The 18,151-nt window shown below is 39.4% G+C and overlaps 3 protein-coding genes across 5 annotated transcripts in view; 1 reads left to right on the top strand and 2 right to left on the bottom strand.

The window, feature by feature from the left end:
• Positions 1 to 10,942, bottom strand: part of LOC131892131 (uncharacterized) — a 58,626-nt gene extending 47,684 nt beyond the window's left edge. The window contains exon 1 of the mRNA XM_059241903.1: positions 10,938 to 10,942. The gene's annotated coding sequence lies outside the window, so the exon portion shown is untranslated. The remainder of the gene's footprint in view (positions 1 to 10,937) is intronic.
• On the top strand, positions 550 to 3,103 carry LOC131892137 (uncharacterized). The gene is made up of 2 exons (XM_059241908.1): positions 550 to 945; positions 2,851 to 3,103. The coding sequence occupies exons 1-2, from the start codon at positions 605 to 607 to the stop codon at positions 3,041 to 3,043; spliced, it is 534 nt and encodes a 177-aa protein (XP_059097891.1). The 5' UTR covers positions 550 to 604; the 3' UTR covers positions 3,044 to 3,103.
• Positions 3,065 to 18,008, bottom strand: LOC131892128 (uncharacterized). 3 transcript variants are annotated; one of them, XM_059241892.1, is made up of 10 exons: positions 16,867 to 18,008; positions 13,707 to 13,994; positions 7,801 to 7,969; positions 6,823 to 6,960; positions 6,713 to 6,748; positions 6,101 to 6,223; positions 4,578 to 4,694; positions 4,415 to 4,497; positions 3,430 to 3,453; positions 3,065 to 3,310 (listed from the first exon to the last, which is right to left on the bottom strand). In XM_059241892.1, exons 1-9 carry the CDS (start codon positions 17,652 to 17,654, stop codon positions 3,435 to 3,437), a joined length of 1,761 nt encoding a protein of 586 aa, XP_059097875.1. In that variant the 5' UTR covers positions 17,655 to 18,008; the 3' UTR covers positions 3,065 to 3,310; positions 3,430 to 3,434. The 3 variants fall into 3 exon arrangements, 2 of the variants coding, with proteins under 2 accessions (XP_059097875.1, XP_059097874.1); XR_009374524.1 differs by having other exon boundaries at positions 3,096 to 3,310; positions 3,430 to 3,517; positions 16,867 to 18,007; XM_059241891.1 differs by lacking the exon at positions 3,430 to 3,453 and having other exon boundaries at positions 16,867 to 17,999.
• Between the last annotated feature and the right edge of the window lie 143 nt (positions 18,009 to 18,151).

The following is an 18,151-nucleotide window of genomic DNA, read 5'->3' as shown; positions in this document are numbered from 1 at the left end:
ACAGCTTTCTCTAAACCGTTTTTTGAAGGGTGCTAGAGGAGAGCAATTGCTCGCCAAGGGGTCGAATTAGGAGTTTCAGCTCAGAATTTGCACGCACTGTCAACGATTCAGATTTGTACCATAGTTGCCCCAGGAATTTTGACTACTAACGGAACTTTTTGACACCCAGTGACAGCTGAAACGAAAACATACGATCCCAGCGCCCTTGATCGATCTATTTATGGAGTTATCTATGGGTTGGAACTATACATACCTTCAAAAAGGTGTAAACGTGGCACAGAGGTGAGCGCAATTTCTTAGCATGAAAGAAGTTCCAGGTTGAATTCTCCCCTCTGACATTTCTCAGTAAATCTGTAACCTCAACCATAGTACCTCAAAATATGGAAAATACTTTATGAAATCGCATAAGATTCCTCTCATTAGTCTTATTGACATTCTCTCAATTTTCCCCAATAAGACCTCCTACTAGAGAGTTATGCTAACTCTTCTGCTTAGTATTACCCCTCCTACGATAGAATTTGAACCCATGCTCCTGGAGAGCAAACATTGTTCTTGCTTAGACACTTAAAACCGCTCGTATATTATTGCTCACTGGTTTGGCATTATGAACTGGCCAAAAAGCCGACCTCATTGCATCACTGTTGTTCTCATGTATGTTATTTCTAAAGGATTCCTACCTTCAGTACAATTCAATATGGTGAATCTGACTTCGCATGTGCTGAAAGCGGCGGATTGCCGTTACAGCTCCCTGGGTCGAGCCGTGATTCCGAATAGCAAGCAGACTGTGGCCTTCCGAGAGCGGATTCCCTTGGCCTTGAGAAATCATGTCAAAATTTCAGGAACATTCAAGCAACAGAAAGTGTGTGTCAACGAAATGGTTGAAATGATGTCTTGCTTGCAAAAAGTTGACCAAAATGAGGCCATGTGCCAAAAAGAGATCCAAAAGTATGACCGATTACCCAACCATCTGATTTATCGTTTGTTTTACTGCACATGAAGTTATTTTCATTTGGACAAGGCAATTTTAGAATCAAGAAGCTATGTAATGAATATGATACTCTGGTTATCTTATAGTATAACGGACACATCTTTGAGCTCCCGCGTTAAGTTCACTTGGCACGGATATTCCTCGGACATTTTAGAAGTGGGATAGATAGCAGGGAGGAGGAGGAGGAGATCTGACTTAAGAAACTATTATCCCTTGGCACACCAACATATATTCAGAAATGACAGGGTATGTTATTACCTTATTGTTTAATTCGTAATAAATGCTTCAACTTAGTCAGGATTAATCTTGATGTTACAGGTAACCTAAAGCATTCCCATCTTTACTTTGTGTAACTGATTTTTTTCCATCAGTTCCTTCATCAAATTGTCTCAGCTTACTTTTCATGTATATCTGACCACCGGTTAGTGCTTTTGAATGGCGTTGGTTGTCTCATCTACCTAATTAATTTCAATTGTACCATCCCAACCATACCTAGTCAAGGTGTGCAAGCGCGCTCAACGTTGTGTCCGTTAAACTGTAAGATAACCGATACTCTGATCGACCACTTGTGCTTAGAAAATGAATTTGGAGCTCTTTGGTGCTTTGAAACAGTCTTCAAACTAAATATGGACATTTTTCATTTGAGACGGTTAAAGAACAATAAGACTCTTCAAAAGATCACTTCAATTGCTTTTTGGTATACTATAACTAATAGGTTGTGCCTGCCAAACAAAGGTGAAGATGCATTAGTTGTAGCCTTTAGTAGTGCCTCTTGAGCGGGGACGTGTGCCTTTTAAAATTCAAGTTTTGATGTAAATGTCCTGCTGTGTTGCTTCTCCTTATAAGTGTTGGGTAGACAGAAAATATACCTATAAACAAGTCCAAAGAGCCTCAGCTATTTGAAAATGCCAAAGATATAGATATTCTAGAAAATCGTTTTCAAACACAAGAAAACTAATAATGGTACAATTTTCATATCACGTTAATTTAATGCCTATCCAAGAGTATAATTCAAATAATGGACGAAATCATTTTCTCCATCAAAGATTTCAGGGGCAAATCGCCCTCACAATGAATTAAGTCGGAACTATCAATATGTAATATAATTGAAACGTTTTCATGCTCAATTTGATCAATCCACCGACTCCCCTCAATTGTGAATCAGTTCTTCACAAGCAAAAATAAAATTACTTTAAAAATTGTCCCTTTTTGAGAGACAGCTTACCTGCGGTAGTAGACGAGTTTTTCCATGTTTTGCAACTTGTTAGAGCTAAAATGGGATTGTATAGAGTGACGCGCTAAAATGCACTTTGTCAATCTTTGCTCCACTCTTTCCATTATCTTCGAAACAGCTATTGGTAGCATATTGTTAATGCTGAAAGAAGTGCATTGATTTTTTTTTTTCGAGAAACCAAAAGAAAAAAACGTTTCTTGTTATGATCAAACTTTGATCAAGCAAATTTTACTTTAAACGAAGCATGAACGGGATTGGGAGAAGCCAAAGAAATTATATTCAACTGAAGTAAATTTCAAGATAGGAGAGAAATTAAACAACGTTTGAATAGCGTTAGCTATATTCCGAAGCTATCACCGTCTGCCGTCAAATGCCGTTTTCTTGAAAATTTGCCACCATTTCGGACGAAATTAGTATCAACTTGAGTCAGGCTAACTTCTCCAAAGTCGAATGATCTACCTATTTGCACCAGGACTATTCGTTGCTTCTATTGAAGAAGTATCCTTCCCCCCATTGTGCGTGACGAGCGTCTGATCTCTGCAAAGTGGATATCCTTTTTGGCGTATAATATTTAGCTAATTCTAATTCAAAAATAACTCTTCAAATTTTCCATATCGTTGCTTTTCAGCTTCCAAAAGTGCTACAACGGTTTCGTGAATGCAACAAATGTAGCACGCAAAGCCGGGAAGCCCAAGGACATTCAAACGGGAAACAATGTCAAGCTATCTTCCATCCAAGTCACGGATATCATTCGTGATTTCCCTACCAGCAAACGAACCCGGGTGTTTTATTATGAGAAACCGCCCAATCGGACCTACTAATAAAAACACATTATCCGTCAGTCATTGTTGAATAAAGAGCTCCAGATCACTTTCTGTGAAGTGTGGTGTGTTTATTCATAAAGGGAATTATAATATTCTTTGGCATTGATTTTGGTGCTTGAGAGGGTGGATGATGTGACCTAGATTTGCGTATCTTTGAGGTTACGTATGGGAATTCTGAGGGTCCCATCATCCGATGACATGATCACTCGTCGGGGCAATGGCGTCTTGGATCGCCTCAGTTTAGTCGACCGACCACCAGAAGAGCTGAAAAAAATGAATCAGATTTGAGTTGATGGCGGACGAGTCAAAAGATGGAGGTTAAAGAGGTGTCCTGCAAGGGTCCCCCCTGACATCCCTTGCAAAATGAAGTGAAGAGTACTTACATTAATTAGATGGAATGCTCCTGTCTGGAGAAGATAGAAGGAAGAGGGAAGAAAGTGAGACAGTTAAGAATAAGCCAAATTGCGTGCCCTATGCAAGAGAATGAAAGTTAGACGAGTGCAGCAAAGAGGGTGAGCCTAGCAATGAGAAACAGGGTGAGGGTCGATTTGATCAAAGCACAGGTGGGCATCGTTGAGTTGATGTGAACAAGTTTATTTTGCTCACCACTTTTACTGTCGTTCAAAGTGTCATAAGTTCATCTTAACTTGGGCATTGGAAATTGATGTTGTGTTTGATGCTTATATTAGTTGTTTTCCATATCAAGTCGCTGTTTAACTTCATTTGAGACACTCCACAACGTTTTACTTTGGAAGCATGGATCAGACTTAAGTTGGACATTATTGATCTCAAACTGTGTCATTCTGTAACTTTTGTTGAATATGTAGTTCTTGTTTTTAATATCATCTCAGTTCTTAATTTTCTTTTTTTATGACTTTATTAGTGATACAACGTGTCAATTCGGGCTTCATCTGAAGACTGAAAGCCTAGAAGACTTTTCTAAAAATAAAAATAAAAAACATTGTAAAAAATCGAAATATCAGAGGAAAAAAAGCACCATACTTGTTCCGAGTCGATGTCTAGGGAAGGAAAAAAGTAAAAGAGCTTTCGACAGGCAAATCCAAGGTGTGAGATTTCTATCAAAATGTACAATCAACTACGAAGAAATATTTTCCTGTTGAAATTAAGTAGAAATTCACCCACTTGTGCTCTAAATATTAAAAAAGCCCCTAAACGAAGTGCAACGCATTATGGACGAACACGTCTCAAGCCCACCTATGGATTAATTATTGACAAAGTTCGAGTGACAGGTTCTTATACGCCATCATCGCTCTCTGGCTTCTTTAAAAAAAACTTGGTCAATCGCAGCAGTTCTGTTTGTCACTCATTTGGGTAAGAACTATTAGCATGAGTGGACTCAGAACTCACCTTGACTTTTCGCTACCAGAAGAGGAAGGTATTGAGGCGGCATCAGATCCCAATGACACTCCACAAGAAAGTGCCCTTGATGGCTAAAAGAATGACAAAATCATGAAAGCTTACTTTCCTCATGATTGGACAATTGACGTTGAATTGCCCGAGTGTTTCGTACCCTTTCTGTTTGGGTTGCCGCATTGTTCATCTTCACCGGGCTCGGAGTCCTCCTTGGACTCGATTGGACATCCAGATGCCTTTGTAACTGCTTGATCATTCGATCTTTCTCAACATTCTGCAAGAGAAGATGTTCGTTCGATTGTGCTCAAAAACGAAAGTAGAACAAAATGGAAAGCTAATTTTCTCGTCAACTGGACAGATCTCCTCAGGAAGGAAAGTGCGAAAAGGGCTTCTTCATTCATAGTTTGAAGTCGTAGCCATTTGTACGTTAACATTCGGTTACTCAATCGAATATGTCCGTCATTCGTCTTCATATTGCAGCACGCATTCCCACAATTCTAGGTCCATAATGCGAACCACGCTCTGAATGGACAAGTTGATGATTGGAATTTCATTCGATTCGCGTTATCCTACCATTGCTGATGAAGCGAGCCAAACGGCCATATGAGGATCGTGAAGTAATACTCTTCAATTGCTCCGAGTGAAGCGTTTCTTACCAAGACGTGCACTTCATTTCGTCCATCTGAAGGAATGAGTCAAAAAAGTGAACTATTGAGCGTTTTTAGCTTTGAACACCAGATGGCGCTCTACGTAGTGGCCGCTTGTTAAATTCATTGCTGTAGTCAAAGGTGGAGATCTAGGGCTCCAACTTCTACCCAGACACTATAACTAACTTTTATGTGGTAGAGGCTCGGGTATAATAAAAAAATGTGATACCTAGTTTTGTGGAAGTTCAAGTCTTTTACAAATGTTTGACCTTGAACAAAAAAACCTTCTTTAGTGAGTTATGCCCAGACTTTTCAAAGTTGGGTTGGGTTTTAAATGCGATGAATTTCCATCTATTATTTTTAACGAATATTTTCACAATGGATACATTTGTAATCTAAATTTGAGGCCAAAAGAATTTGAGAATACCATTGTGAATATTGTTATCGTTGTCATTATATGGAATTAATTTAGTTTTATACTAGTCCTGTTGGCAGATTGTAAAAATCATTTTGTCGGAGTGTAAAGATTCTAAGATCACGGAACCTGCCCCAAAATCAATGACGCCATTTAGTGTTTACCAAGGGAGAATTCTTGCAAATGTTTACTCTTATCATGGCTCCATCTATTGGTGTAGTTTAATGATTGCGAATTAATTTCACAATCTGTGGTCTGTAAGAGTATGATGAAAATGTTTTGACAGCATCTTTGGCATCCTTTAGTCAGTCTATCTTTAAAACTAAAGCACATGAGGAAGTCGACCCAATATTTGTCCTCGAGCCTGAGGTTTCCAGAGCAAAAAATTAAAATTTACCTAGCTACAATTTGCCAACAAGTACGTCACAAAGCATTGGCCAGCTGTACTCGCTCCTGACAAATAACGCAATATTTACAACAGTGGTTGGGATTTTTGTCCTGACTCAGAAATCAATGACTGAATCGTTCTGGCTTGTGATTCAAGTCCTGACCAAGACCAGGATCATCCTGGATATTTGTTGCGATATCTCCAACTTTGTACAAAGAGTAACTACTTACTTGTTGTTGTAAATAAGCGACTTCTCGCTTTAGATCGTTCATCTCATCCTCATGACTTTGAACACCGGTGATGGACGACAATTGGGATGAAAACGAGGCATCAAACGAACCGTGCCCACGAAACTGTCATGAAAAATGGAGCAGCCTTGTCAGCATCCGGGTTAACTTTGTTCAAGGTAACATGAAGAAAAAACACCTGCGTCACTTGAAGGGCATTCTCATTTGATAAACTAGCGTCAATTCAATTTGTCCTTTTTCTCATGCAAAAAAGAATACTGAAATCTCAAAAGTAATGCTCATAGGTCCTTTGAGCAACAGCTGATGACGTCAGAGTGTATGTGTTTTGGGGAAGTCATTTGAATTTTTGGGTTTTCTCAAGTCATTTTATGCTTCAAAGGAATTGTTTCTCTAGCACCCTATTTAAGAGCATTTTTGCTCTACTGTATTTGTTTACTTTTTGCGGCTGCTTTAAAGTCTTTTGTAACAACAAGTGACATAGGTAATTGTCCATGTCCAATTTGTACAATCAAGTTTCCCAAAAGACCGCATAAGCGCCACCTGCCATTCATTTCTTGAACGTCACCTATCGAGAAAATCGCTATTGACACTCACCAAATCTGACTTGATGCCAGGTGTGCTGGTGTCCGCCTGGAAAGAATGGAAGCATTTCAGTCAAGTCTAGTTGAAAAAATGTCACACGAGCACAAAGATCTCTCGCTCACCTCTTGCAGGATTCGCCTCAATTTGTGCAAGTAGGTTTTGATGGACATGATATCCTGACTCAGATTCATGACTTCACGACACCGACACCCGCCTCCGTTCGTGGAGGTGGAGTCCTCGGATGACAAAGATGTGGATCGCTGGAAGATCAGAAGCTAGAGTATTGCGAGTTTGTAGCAGTGCTTTACTTACTAAAGTTCTTTTGAAAGTGCATCACGGAAATATTGACGAGAAACGTCAGGACGGTCTGCTCTCATTAGGAAGTTGGAAACTACATATTTTGTGACATTTTTTGCTTGTACATAATGTCAAGGCAAAGTTAGAGATCGATTGGTTAAATGTCAACATCTTCTTTTTGCAGTACCAGCATTTTGATTGTTCGTGTCATCGAGAAAAAGAGATCGAATCAACTACTCCACGATTTGGTAGCTTCATTCGGGTGTATGTCATTTTCGGAAAGGCTTATGCATTTTCGCAATTTGAAATATTGCAAGAAGGATAATGAGTAGGCAATCTACTTTAGAAATATTAAGGGTGAGCCACATCTAATTCAGTCGTCAATCAGACGATCTATAAACATAGGTAGGTAACAAGTATAAATATTCCAGTTGGTATTGGAACACATTTCCAATAGCATATAAAAAGTCCATAAATACTTTAAATATGCAAAATCTCAAAAAGAAACATGAGTTTTGAAACTGAAAACTCGGAAACATAATTTTTGAAACTCCTTTTGGAAACATGTTTCACCCACAATATTAAAACTTGCTTTGGCAAAGCAGGAAAGAGGAGCATTAAACAAATCAAAATTGAGCATTTAGTAAGTGCCTCGCCCCTCTTCATCCTGAGACTCCTACTCCTAAAGACAAATAACAAGAATCTATTCAACAAAGCCTCTCCCTCATCATTTGAATGCCAATTGTTGTTGTTGTTGCTGTTGTTGTGGTCTTTGAAGCGGAATTTAGTAGGATGACTCTCACCTCCTTGGACCTTCGCCAAATATGAAACCCACGTCCACTTGAGGACGATGATGGAATGTTTTGGCGTTGGGAGTGTCCAGATGTGGATGCTGGTCCAATAGGCAACCCACTCGATCCTGCGGATTCACTCCCGGTTTTGTTCTTTCGGAACCGAGACATAAAATCTGACCTGCAACACAACACATCACACGAGATCGGATTTTGGATTATTGGATTGGACATCATCATTGGGCATCATCCCCGCCCCCCCCTTCTCCCCTCAAGAAGCCTTAGAAGTCAGGTCCATTCACTGCCTACCTGTTTGTCATGTTCTTATGGTAACTCAGAGAACGAGTGTTAGTTATGATATGAGGCTTCTATATCTTGTTATATAGGTCTGCAGGGAGTCCTCAGAAGAGACAGCTTTCTAATTGTATTGATAAAATTGTTGGGAACACTTGTTCTCGGGTCTTTAGATAGAGGCGAGCAAAGGCTGTCGTCGACGACGTTCCCTGAGCATAAAGGCTTCAGTTGAGAGCGTCGCCAAGGTGATCCACTCACTCACTCACTCATTCGCTTACTCTTCAGCTGATTATCAACTAAATGTTCCCTTATTTACACGGTCTTTTTTCTTATCACGATGACCTTATCCGGCCGGCCTTGAGCAACTTGAACTTCACTACACTGAACCATATAACCACACAACCATAGAGCTCGAGGACAGCTGAGAGAGAATCGGAGTGAAACTGAACGTGGAAAATGTCAAGCAGTGTGAAATGAACGGTCTGTTCTGGCTTTGTTGTACCGGTGGATGGCATGCATTTGGTTCACGCTCGAATTGGAAATGTCCCTGATTTTTCCTTCCCACTTGGTGTGCTCTGAGATATTGCCACGGATCCCCTTCCAACTCTTTCGAAGGCGAGACAAAGAAATTCAGAGCCCCTCATCGATCCCAACTACTACAACCAACTCCTCCACTTCACACCATTTCCGGCAAATCATTCACGATTTTCCCTCTCGATTGTCTTCTTTGCCAGAGCTCTTGATTCATGACTTAGTCATGGAGGACTGAGCTGCGGGAAAGAGTGGACCAGAAGACAGTTGCGTACCTTCGTTAGCTTGGCAATCGACAACTGAGAGTTGGCTGCTTGGTTGGTTGGTAGGTTGGTTGCTTGGTTCGCTGGTTAGTTAGTCATGCAGTGTTCAGTGTTCAACGAGTGCGACGTCGTTCGATGATCGCCCTGCTACTCATCAAGATCATCATTCTTTACAGCTACCTAGATAGACTAGCTACCATTGATCCGAGCACTGAGGAAAAACAATGCAAGTCTTGGAGGTTGCACATGTTCAGGATATTCAGGTTGTCCAAGAGCGATCGTCATGGATATCAAATAGAGGGCATTGTTAACGCCGACTAGAATTAGTGGTAGCGACATCTACTGAGCACAAGTGGAGGTACTGCAAATGCCATTTTTGATAATTTACTTCACTTTTAAACTAAGCGTTAAGTCTCTGTTACTTAATAGATAAATAGATATATTCAATGGGGGTAACGCCTCGTGAGCGCATATTTTGAGATACAATTTTATTTCCAGTTGCACCTACTGCGACTATCAGATAGTTTCGTGAACGCACATTTTGAAATGCAACTGGGTAAAATTTAATACTGTCGCATTTAAATATTTGTGTTCACGAAACCACGCGGGGGTACCCCATTGGACATTCAAAATGTCACCAATTAAACTTTGACATTTCATACATTTCATGACTGAGATCATACCAAGAGCAACAAAAGCCAATTCCCAAATTTGTCACGCTTTACGCCCAATGGAGCCTGGCCCTTTTTTGTGCCTCCATCTATTGGCGAATACTGAAACATTTCGAAATTCACAAATTACTCCGCAGCTATTGAAAAGGGCAATTATCCATTGATTTAAAAATTTGAGCAAGTGGTTACACATTCACCAAGTTAAAGGGCCTAATATTGTAATCCGAACAATTCTTGGCAGTGTTTCCCATAAGAAATCGGAAACGTGCTAGGAAAGCGCGCGCTTTCTTACTCCTTGAACAAAGTATGACAAGCGGTATTACCGTTTCAGTAATGTATTGCTCACTCGGCATGTCTAATTTTGAGAAGGGATCTTCCAGGAAGAAGGGTATTTTAATTTGAAGCCATGACCTACACGTACTACACCATGTTGCACAATTTCTCCAATGCGCTCAACTGAAGACGATCCTGGACGTGAACTTAGTGAAGTGAAGGAAGTTGTAGACAACTTCCTCCATAGATCAGAACCATGAATCTGAGGCGTTGATTTCAGATTGCTTTCGTAATGATCGCCTTCTCCGATCCCACGATCATCTCGCGAAGCCATTTTCAGTTTCTCTGGTGAGCGAAAAATGGTATTCAATGAGCCTGAGCTGCATTATCAAAAGTCTTCAGATTACCTGCCGCATGGTGTAGTAATCATAGACATAGCGGAGAACTTGGCAAGAATATCTACCACAAAGATGCATAGGGTATCTGATGAGAAAGCTAGCTTTCTGCAACAGGCTAATTATGATGGATTTGATCGCCTGAAAAGAAGGACGCCGATGGGTTTCAAATTCAGTTTAGGATTTCATCTCCTTGTAGTGGCGAACATTTCATTTGAAATGGATTGTTAAAACAGAGTGGTAATATATGATGTTCCAAAGAGGCATGAAACCTATTACTACACAGTTATAAGATTTCTTGCCGCAGCATAATATCAAAAACCGATCAATAAACTTAGTGGACCTCATTTTCGTTGTTTTTGACGTGAGACACTTCATGATTTTCTCTTCGCCTCATTTGATGCTCCAAAAATGCATTTAACCCAATGAATTAGTAGTCAATCCAACCCTGGTAGAAAAAAGGTAATGCTATGTCACGATAAAAGATTGAGAGATATTATGAGTCGTGACATTTTGGGGGATAACCTCTTTGAATTAACCACATTTTTGATCTTATCATTGTCTCATTGACCACTTGTCAGTGCAAAATTAAGAGTGAGTTACAAACAATGAGGTTGCCATTATTTTTTGTTTGTAACACTTCAATTGTGCCAACACTTCAAAACTGCAGCATATCTAGAAGGTTTGTGGCATAAAGTGAGGACTATTTTGAAGATGTATTATTTGGACTCAACAATTTGTCAATTACGATATTTTCTTGAGGATGTCACGTGCGTGAAAGAACTAACATATAATTGCTTATGATTACACTACGTGCAATGTAATTGTTCTAATTACCTTCCTTTTGTCATGCATTTATATCATCAGTCATCACTATGAAACATGTCTTTTTAGCAATTAGATCATCTCTGTTTTAAAGTCTGGTTTATCTATATGATGTGGTGACACTCAGTAACTTATTTGCTATACAATATGCCTCAATCGGAAAGGTAGATAATCAATAAGCAAGATCGACATTTGTACACTTCTCTATGGCTTCCAGGACTTGGTGTGATGAAGTTACGGAATGATGTGCAACCAAGTTGGTTAGATGGAGAATTTCCTACCTCAATTTCCACATTCGAGATGGTTTTCGTGAGAAAAACTTCATATTCGGCAACTCGATATTGAACGGATCCTTTTCAATATGTTGTTCTTGCAACAGGTACTATCAGTATGGCACAATTCACAAGACACATTCGTCATTATCTTGAACTCTATCTACAAGTAACATCAAAAGATAAGACTATTTGAACTACTTTAATGAGACAAAATATATCAAGTCCTTGGGTTCGTGTGATTTATTAGTAATTGATCTGTTTTCGATTACCAATTACCCTTCCTCAGTGCGAACCAGTGATTGCTTTATCTATTATACGTACATGAAAATTTTAAACTTTTGAAATTAAGATGGTTGCAAAACCATCTGGTTACAAATTGTGCCATGACGCATTGGTTGGCCAAATAATATGGCACTTTAGAGTGGAAAGTTGATCTTGACATTTCCTCGTGACAATAATTGATCGTTTTTGACGTTCTAATTGTATTAAATTAGATTCAGTCGAAAAATTAAACATGAGCGAGAAATGCCGTTCTGGGATCCTACGATCCACAAAGTAATCCTTTGACCAACCTTGCTCTTCACCATATTTTTCAAAGTGTTGTCATCTACAAGACCGGTTCTTCCCTCTGCAGATTTTTTGAGGGGAGTGAGTTTCTGGGTTTGAGTATTTTATTAGGGGCCTCGCAATTCTTTGGCGAACCCCAATTCTGCTTGAGTCTCGGATAAGTTTTATAAGTTACAGTAAAATGCTTTACGGACCCCTAAATTTTTTTAATGGTAGTTCGAAATGAACTATCATGATTTCTGATACTTCAATAAGTATTCATGAGGGGTCAGAAAAATAGTTGAAGGTTTTTGTTAAGATAGTTTGTTATTAGGTTGTGAAAATCAGCCAAATTACTTTCCGAAAACGTACAAATAAGTTATAAAAAAGTGAAGAAAGTTGTAATTTGTGTATTTATTTATTCATTCAAATATCATCTTATTAAATGCAATTTTTCATGAACTTATTGCTCTTTGGGTGGAGTCGCGGCTTGAAATCGACGAATAATTGAATTTCAAAACGGACTCAAACCTACAACTGTGTGAGGTTGATGTTTTGAAGCATCCTGAAATTATGAATGGTGTGTAAAATCAACACCATAATTTTGCGAAAATCTAAGTCAATTGTGTACAAATAACTTACGTGTAATATAGAAAAAGGCAAAATACAGCTTCATTTACCTATCAATGCCTAACAAAGCATCCATTCTTCGGAAGAGATGGTCAAAATAAAGAACCTTGCTAGAAATGAGAAACTGCAAAAACAAGATCAAAGTAAATTCTCTCTTTCTTGAGTTGTTGTTTTTTCTTCGGGAACAGTGATACGTAAAAAATCAAGTTGACCAAAATAGTCCAAAACCTAAGTACCTATCTTTCCAACCCATAGATATCATATAAATTGAGGGGGAAATTTGGCTCGTTTTTTGATTCTCTATATAAAAAAGTTGCCCCCTTTTCTGGTTAATTACTAGTGCTGGAGCGACTCCGGTAAAAGACGGACTCGTCCGAGTGCTTTGATTTTTTTTGACTTTCACCCGGACTCGAGTCTTTTACTGCACTCACGTGGAACAAAAAGACTCATGTTGGTAATTTCCAAGAAAAAAATATATTCCTTTTTTTTACATGTCCGGTCTCGAGTCCGGCCAATTTTTCCAAATCGAGTAAAAGACTCGAGTGCAGTCGGACTCGAGTCCAAACTCGCCCCAACACTACTAGTCATGTATTAGACATATTCATGAATCTTGTGCTCGAGCTTTTTCAACAGGTTTGCAAAAGCTAAAGCAGGTCCAAAGATGTTTTATTAGGAACATTGAGGATATGAGAGAGCTCTCGTATTGGGAGCGGTTGGAAAGGTTGGGATTGTACAGTATTCAGAGAAGGTACGAAAGGTATCTGATATTGTACGTTTTCAAAAGCATTCATGAGCTTTGTCCCAACCCCAGGATTTAGGGTCAATTGTAGTGACCGTAGAGGTTTAATGTGCGTTTTGAGAGCACCTTCAAGTCTTCGAGAATCCAGGCTAGTTCGAACAATGAAGTCCACATCTCTTCTTTCTCGGGCTCATTCATTGTTTAATTTGCTGCCCTCAAATATTCGTAGGGCTTACGTATATAACCGTTGATCCAGGAGCAGAATTTAAGTCAGACTTGGACAAGTTTTTGACTAAAATTCCTGACCAACCTTATATTCAAGGATTAGCCAGATCAGCCAACACTAATTCGTTGGTCGATCAAATAATATATATATAACTAATTAATTATCTCGTCTTGAATTGCTGGGATTCCAATCCAAGGAGCGGTAAGGAAGTCCGCAAAAATAATACTAATAATGATAATGATATCGTTACCTGTGTTCATAGTCTTTGTAGTCGGGTTGAAAGTTATCAAAGAACAATGCTCGACTGAGTTTCTTGTTGTCATGTCGATAAGACCGTTGTCCTTGATCCTGATTGAAATGGTCGTAGCCCAGATCATGGAAATCGAGGGAAATGTCTGACAATTCGGATTCCAGTTCCTCATGAAGCGTGAGATCGGGCTGATCTTTGTACTCGTCATCGATCAGGAAATTGTGCTCGGACTCACTGGGACAAGCTGACATCGTGGATGATGGGCCCCGGGCGGGTTCCGTCCTTGATCTGGAAGATGAAACGCCAAATTCAAGATATTTCATTCTCGAAACAAAAAAAAAATCAAATCAAGTTTTCGTAGCTGGTCCTTTACGGCTGAAATTTTCTTTGCCTTCTTAATTTCTAGATATATTTTTTAATAAAAATGATCAGAAATCGCCGTTTTTGCTTATCTTTTTTTTTAACGCTCAATAATTTCAAAAAACCGATCTAAAAATGAATACGCCGTTTTAGGCTTAATTCAAAATCAAAGTGGATTTCTGTTCATTGTTAAGTTTTGCTTTGGACCAGATATGACAATTTTCAGACTCTAACTGCCTAAATTTCATATGCCTAGGTCTCTCTTTCAACCCCAGTATTCTTTTTATCTGATTTTTCATGTATTTTGTATAGAAATGTTCAAAAACAAAATTAGCCTCTGGAGAATATATAAATAATGATGCTTTTCATACTTTCCCATCTATTCGTGGGGTTTCAAGCCATAAATTGCGTATGTCTAGTGCGATCGTCAAAAGCGCAAGAATTTTCAAGAATATGCGCAAACCACTAAAAACTTTCCTTCCCCAAAATTAATGCCAAACATTTCAGCGAAAGGGCAAGATATGGACAGTGGAGGCATTATTCATTGATTTTATACATAAAATTCTTGAGTATTTGAGAATATTTACCGGCCGGTAGCGGGAGTCAAAACAGGTTAAAATTCAGGGTGACCCAATTTTACTTTCAAACTTTAATCCTAGACATGTTAAAGGTGCGCAAACGAATCAGGTTTGAGACCTCGAGACAAAGTAGCTAAATAGGGTGACATGTCCCCCAACTAGAAAAGACTTGAGCGCAATTGGTTGATTCAACTTTGACTTTTTGCAAAGTAACAATAAGAAAGCGCAGTTGTAAATATAAGCAATCCCGCTGTCAAAGATTCCTTCAGTAAACATGTCAAATACGCATTATGTACCATGCTCACTTTAAAGCCTTTGCATCTTGATCAATATGTTGAAACTTGTTCTTTATTGAGCTTAAACATCCCATTGATTCGATTTAAAGCCCTCATTTGTCAACCTGAAATTTCAAGCCCTTCTGATATTTGCGCCCTCTACTGTACATAGATATCTTTTTCGGTTAAATTGTCCTTCTCATGTTTTCATTCCAATGCCAAAGACACGAATCCTACATAACCAAAGAAAAAATGAAGGCGAGAGAGCACCAGGCAATCTTCTTGTCCTTGTCGATGATTGAAACAAAAATCCATGTTAAGGAAATAATGTTGAACAATTAGTTCAACAACATACTGTACTTTCTCCTTCACTGAAAGAAATTTGCCTTTTCATGAGTTTAGTCGGTTCAGTCACATATTCGGTCACATAGAATTGCGCGTTTCTGCCAAGGATCATCAAAGATTTCAGCTCCTGAGCATTTCACATCGCTAATGGTTAATGAGCCAGAACAGAGCCATTAAAGTAAACCGTCATAAGCCCCGGCGATGTTGGAATCTATTCTTCAAGATCCGTTTTTCTTTCTTTGTTGTGTTCTTGAGTAGAGCAATTAGCATAATGATTTAATTTGTTGCTTCCCTCCGAAATGCCGTAAAATAGAGAGATGGATGAAACTAGCCCGGCATTTGGAAGTTATTTCAGGGCTATTTCAATCACTTGCAGAGAGGATTCATGTTGAAAATGCTGAGTGAGTGTCTCATCAGAACATGGAGGGTTGCAAAAACGTTAGAAGGTTAGCAGATTTGTTTCCACGTCTCGTCCAAAAATTAGCTACACCCTGGATCATTAGTATCTCTGGCACACAGCCATTAGTTTCTTTTTGATAACATACTGTTTTGACTAAGTGGGCATTTCACTACAACGTACGTGAGAATAGGGCATGTCAAGTGAAGTAAATTCAAGGAAAAATGTGGTCCGGCACCCTGATTTTGGGCATTTTTGGGAGGGAGAACTAAGACAAACGTCACAGTCAACTCGCACTATCCGCTCATTGAATTTTCATTAATCGAGTAATTTTGAGTGAGCTGTGATACACAACCCAATAAAATGAACATCTTTGGTGTTAAACGGTGAACGCACTATCAAATTGGCTTAATAACACAATGCTATTTGCTTAGAAAGGCATTCAAAATGGAATAAATGTCAACATTTAATGCATGCACAGTGCGGTTTGGCTGGGCATGTTGTCTTTGAATTTACTCCATGGAAAAACGTCAGTTCAGGTTCATGAACGCGGTCCCTTGACAAGCCCTATGTATATATTATTTTGATCATCATTTATCCATCAATAAATTATTGTTTTGGGCAAAATATGAAAATGATATATATTGTTATTCCGCAGTAAGATGGAGCAATCGATTACACTATTTTAGCTAAGATGTAAATATTACAATAGGTTAATGAAAAACCTCAAAAGACAATCAGATTTAAGAAATCTTTAACCAAGTGTAGAACACGAACAGGTAAAGGGTAAATAAAGCTGTAAGTCATTCCTTTCTACATTTTGGTTTTCAGGCACGGTAAAATCTTTATTTAAACGCCAATTTATCTTACTTTTCCAAAACAAGGACTCTTTCTAGACAATAATGTTGTAAAAATACTAGATGAGAAACAAGAACGCATCAAAGCTGAACTTAAAACCAATTTTCTACTTGAAAATTTGATGGACAAATGGGCACGAAATTGAAGAACTATCACGAAACCTCACTGAACACCTTTTCCACCGAATTAACTCTTATCGAGTCTAGTTATGATCTTTATCATTCATAATTTAAAAAAAAACAATGAAACAATAAGATATCATTTAACATATTCTTCAAAACAATTTGCTCTATTTTGAATGATCCCAATCAATATTGTATTGCCAAAACGTTTAATGCCATCCATACCTGTCCTTGGATTCATCTAGAGGAGAAATTTCTTTCGAGGTCCCCGATGAGGACGTTGGCGGAAAGGAGCTTCTAGAGGTCGATCCCAGGAGTCCAAGAATGCCTGTGGATCGCTCTGAGGTCGTCGACATGGACGAGATATTCGAGTGCGTCATCACCGAAGGTTTTAATCCCTGATGTGGGGGTACCACAGGATTCTTCTCTGGCACCTCTCGCTTAGGTTGGAACTTCATGCTTTCACGCATCTGTTCATTCTCCGCAATCTTGGCTTCAAACTTCTGAGCTCGAGATTTGACTAGTCCAGCACAGACCACACTGGGATTGTCTCTGGCCTTTAAAAGGCTGTCCAATTGGTAATGGACTAAAGCTGATCCCGGGGACCGCCCTGATTGAGCGTGATAATCGGATCGCGATCGACACATTGGAGAGCTCCCAGATCCATTGGCGTTCCATGAGGAGGCTTGGACCCTGGATGTGGGAGCAGTAACTGATTGCGACACGGGTCGGGGTGCCAAGATGGCTTGACTCCGTATCACCACCTTTTTGGGCTCGATTGGCACTTGTAATGTCAGGTCAACATCATTGTCCTTCAGCAATTGTTTCGTCACCTCATTTTGAATGTTCTTCTTGAGCTTGGGAGATTGGTACACCAGATCGTCAATTGGTTTCTGAACCGGAAGTGCCGCGGCCTTTGGTGGGGTGGTCGGTTTCCGCTTTTTGCGGAAGAACTGCCACCTCATCCAGGAGCCTTGATTGTTGTCGTCTTTAGCGCCTTTATGCTTGAACATGATGGTTATGACTTGGTATTAATCACAATTATCCGTGCAATGACACGCTCTGGTTTCACAATAGCATCTCGTTCACACACACATATTGAGGCCTGAGAGCCTTCTGAGCACCAGCTTTCTCTCCTCCTAGTTCCTCTTCTCTTTCTATCCCTCTCTGTGTCTGTCTTTCACACACACACTCACATGGTGGTTGGGGGAGCAAGGTCCCTTTTTGTGCCATTCTCATTGCGTCAGAGAACAGACTTATCGATCCCTACGGTCAGCTGTTCCCCGTATACGAATGAAACCGCCAACCATTTTGGAAACACGGGGTAGCTTGAGCTCAGGTATGAGGTTATCTCCTTCGGGGAAAGAAGGTTACATCGCAACTCCAACCACTTGAGATTTCGAGTTCCAAGAACATACCTGTCCAGGGACCGAAATTTAAGGCAAATCTCTGTATTATTGTAAAGAAAAAATTATAAGAGTAAAAACATGAAATCAACGCATTTTAAGAG

The sequence above is a fragment of the Tigriopus californicus genome, chromosome 12 (assembly GCF_007210705.1).
Source record: "Tigriopus californicus strain San Diego chromosome 12, Tcal_SD_v2.1, whole genome shotgun sequence".
In the NCBI taxonomy this organism is placed as follows: domain Eukaryota; kingdom Metazoa; phylum Arthropoda; class Copepoda; order Harpacticoida; family Harpacticidae; genus Tigriopus; species Tigriopus californicus.
The sequence above is the reverse complement of the archived record's forward strand: the minus strand, read 5'-3'. Positions and strand labels throughout refer to the sequence as shown.

Coding starts and splice junctions, on each gene's coding strand:
- LOC131892137 (XM_059241908.1), top strand. CDS start 605: ATGAACTGGCCAAAAAGCCGACCTCATTGCATCACTGTTGTTCTCATG. Junction 946..2,850: donor TGCCAAAAAGAGATCCAAAA/GTATGACCGATT, acceptor GTTGCTTTTCAG/CTTCCAAAAGTGCTACAACG.
- LOC131892128 (XM_059241891.1), bottom strand. CDS start 17,654: ATGTTCAAGCATAAAGGCGCTAAAGACGACAACAATCAAGGCTCCTGG. Junction 4,695..6,100: donor TCGCTTATTTACAACAACAA/GTAAGTAGTTAC, acceptor CTTCTCTTGCAG/AATGTTGAGAAAGATCGAAT. Junction 4,498..4,577: donor CGGCAACCCAAACAGAAAGG/GTACGAAACACT, acceptor TCATTCTTTTAG/CCATCAAGGGCACTTTCTTG.